General features: G+C 34.3%; 1 protein-coding gene across 1 annotated transcript in view; it reads right to left on the reverse strand.

Annotated features, from left to right (window-relative positions):
• Nucleotides 1-2,038: 2,038 nt before the first annotated feature.
• LOC145284790 (uncharacterized) overlaps nt 2,039-3,304 on the reverse strand; it is a 256,511-nt gene continuing 255,245 nt past the window's right edge. Inside the window, exon 2 of the mRNA XM_080133756.1 lies at nt 2,039-3,163. Coding sequence (XP_079989882.1) covers nt 2,673-3,163 — 491 coding nt within the window. The 3' untranslated portion in view covers nt 2,039-2,672. The remainder of the gene's footprint in view (nt 3,164-3,304) is intronic.

Raw genomic sequence — 3,304 nt, forward strand, 5'->3', positions numbered from 1 at the left:
TTTCTACCCACGTATATATACATATACATACAGATCATATACACATACATGCACACACCCAAAAATATCCATATGCATACATTATTACGAGGTTCGCCTATACACTCTATTACTCGTTTGGTTCAAATATACTTTCATACAGGTATTTATTTAGGTTAGTAATATTATAACTGCTTGAGAAAGTCGAATATTAAGCGACTTATGTAATCCATACGGGTATGGTCATAGTTACGATCTCACTTATCCTCTTTTGGGGGGGAGGTGATTGGATGGGGGATAGTTGTAGTCATAGTTGTTCTGATATTCTAATTTAGAGTTCTTTAAGTGCATGCATTCTGAAATGTTTGCAGGATATAGCAGTTTCTTGTTTAATATTTAGCAGTTTATCCCTATCTTAAAACCTAGCTATCTAAAGTTTTTCTGATAAGCATAATGGACATGGTGAGATTAATGAGTGGCAAGTATTGGCCTTTCTCATAATCTTCCATTCTATTCTAGGTGTTTTATTTTCTCTAACTAATTTCCAGTAGTATAACGATAAGGAAGTGTCCTTTTCATACGTTTGATTATTCATCGAACGTGTATGTCCATAGAATCTATTTTTTAAAGTCATTTGGGTACTACCTATGTAGAATCTTTCATCCCTTGGGTTCTCTACTGAGAATATCCTAGCCTGGTATGCCGCTGATGAGGTTAGACATTCATTTTTTATTGGACATTCCTCAGGCTTTTGGCAGTAACATTTATTCACAGCCGTGGTATCACTAGTATTTACACTTTTCCTATTAGTCATCCTTAAGATTCTTCAATTACGCTTTTTTATAATTCGTTCACCACAGCCATAACTTAATTTCAATTTATTTTTATTAAATATTCTATGTAGTATATTATTTAGTGGGAGATGCTTGTTAATAAGTTGCAAAAAATTTGTACCAAGTTTTATTTTCAACATAATATTAAAGGGGAGTGTAAACCGAATCACCTTCCTGTTACGATTTCTAGACCTATTTGTGCAAGCATTAGTTACTTTATATTTTATATCTATGTATTTATACCCACTATTTTAAAGCGTTGTATTATAAATAACTTTGCAATGATTGAAAGTTACTTCATCAGATGAGTTGTTATTTATTCTACTTTCAATGGATAACGGTATATGTTTAATAATGGATGGTGGATGGTTAGACTGTGGGTGTATATAAATAGGGTTAGCGTTATCCTTCACATAGGGTTTATAAGTATTTAAATCAAGATCTAAAGTAACGTCAAGGAAGTTAACCTGTTTTAAGTTAGCATTAACTTCTACTTTTAGGCCAAAATCTTTCATATCCCTATGGATTGCTGTCCTAACCTGATCACATTTAACACTTGTAGCGTTCCTCACTATTATTAGCCCATCATTACGATATAAGCCTATGTCCCTTATATCAATATTATTATCTTTTGCTAAACTATAAATGATATAAATTCCAACGAGATCTGTTGCTTCTGCAGAGTCCAGCGATCCCATTGATACCCCGAAAAAGTCGTTTTGCCCGTTTTTAGCCCATTGTTCTCAATTATAGACAAGGACAGTTGTGCGGCATTTCATAATGATTTCAAAATCCTCATCGGAGACATAGGTATAGGTCTTAGCAAATTCAATTGCCTTTCCAAAAAGACGGACCGCAAGAAAAAAATACTAAATTCTCAAGTACCTTGTACCATAAAAACCAAAAGATGGGATCGATAAACTTAAAAAGGGAATATAAAAAAAAGAGAAATAAAAAAGATGTTTATTATCTTCAAAGACTTCACTTGTCATCTCCCCGCTCATAACCCCCACCCATATTACATTCTAACTTTGTAAACGAAATAAGAAAATATTCTTGTTTGAAATATCAGTTCCTGATAATTCTTGGCCTGAAGACGTAATCTCCCAACGCGGGTGATTACAGAAACAGGTATGCACATATGTAGCCATTAATGTTTGTATAAATAAATTCCATATATATATATATATTCATATTTATATGTATATATATCTGTATATATTAGAAAAATAAAATTATTTAAAAATAATTGCTTCTCTTCCTATCCTGTACAGATTTAGTGTAATTCTTCATTTATTTTTGGTAATGTTTAATTCTTAAAACGGTTTTGGCGCCCCCCCTTACGTAAGCCGTTTGCAAGATCAATAAGTTTCGCCTAGTTTTATTTTATTTTTTTTTTAATATTATTTCAATCATTGATGAGAGCAACGGTTTCTTTCCTGGTATTCTCCAGTTCACTTTCTCTCATCTCATCTTGGTAGCTTTGTTCACACATGCTTTTGTTGTGTTTTTGTATAACAAATAAATATAATTAAAGAAAGATAGTACTAATTTATCTTTCCACTGAGACCGCATTAGCATCGCCACCTTTTTTTTTACACACATTATGGTCCTTTTAAATTTTACATGGTTCAAACCATAATGATTATCTCGTTTGGAATCTCGTTATTCATAGCATCAAGAGTCAGATCTCATTCTGCTTTTTTATCATATTTTTTTATCTTTTATTCATAATGTACAATCGGAATTATTGAAGATGACAATGTTTTGTGTTTTATATGTTGTGTATGTAAATTGTGTTTTTGTCTTTATACAAGTAAGGCCGAGGTCAGTATTTCTTTTTTTAAATTTTGGTTCACCCTATCGGCTTTCATTGCACAAGGCCATTGTAGGTACACTAAGCCTATCGGACACCAAGGCACAGTTCTCAAGGTTTCCCGTATTGCCTAAACCCGGCGTCCCTTGGGCCTCTTTCAGCCGTTTCTTCTGTTTCATACGTCGATTCTGGAACCAGATTTTCACCTGGGTCTCATTAAGTCCGAGGGCCGCCGCGATTTCAATGCGACGGGCCCGCGTCAGGTATTTATTGAAATGGAACTCTTTTTCTAGTTCTGTGAGTTGTTTGTTAGTGAAATTCGTACGTCCTGTGCTGTTGCCACCCCCGGCACCAAGACCACCGCTTCCAAGATTGCCAACGGATCCGTTACCACAGCCGAGTCCAGGACTTCCACTTTGGGGGACTCCGTTGCCGTTGGAATTCATATGACCGTTTGAAACTCCATTGCCAACTCCACCGTTTCCTCCATTGGATACTCCTTGTGAATTTGAGTAGGAATAATCAGACGGTTTTCCTAAATGAGAAAGAAAGATTGAAATAAATAAAAAACATGTTGGGAATATATCATGGACAGTCAAGAAAAATATAGACTTTTTACAAACAAACACATATCTTTTTTACTTCAGATATAAATCTTAAAACATGCTGAAAATTA

This window comes from Euprymna scolopes, chromosome 9, assembly GCF_053919585.1.
Source record: "Euprymna scolopes isolate OS-2025 chromosome 9, ASM5391958v1, whole genome shotgun sequence".
Classification (NCBI taxonomy): Eukaryota; Metazoa; Mollusca; class Cephalopoda; order Sepiida; family Sepiolidae; genus Euprymna; species Euprymna scolopes.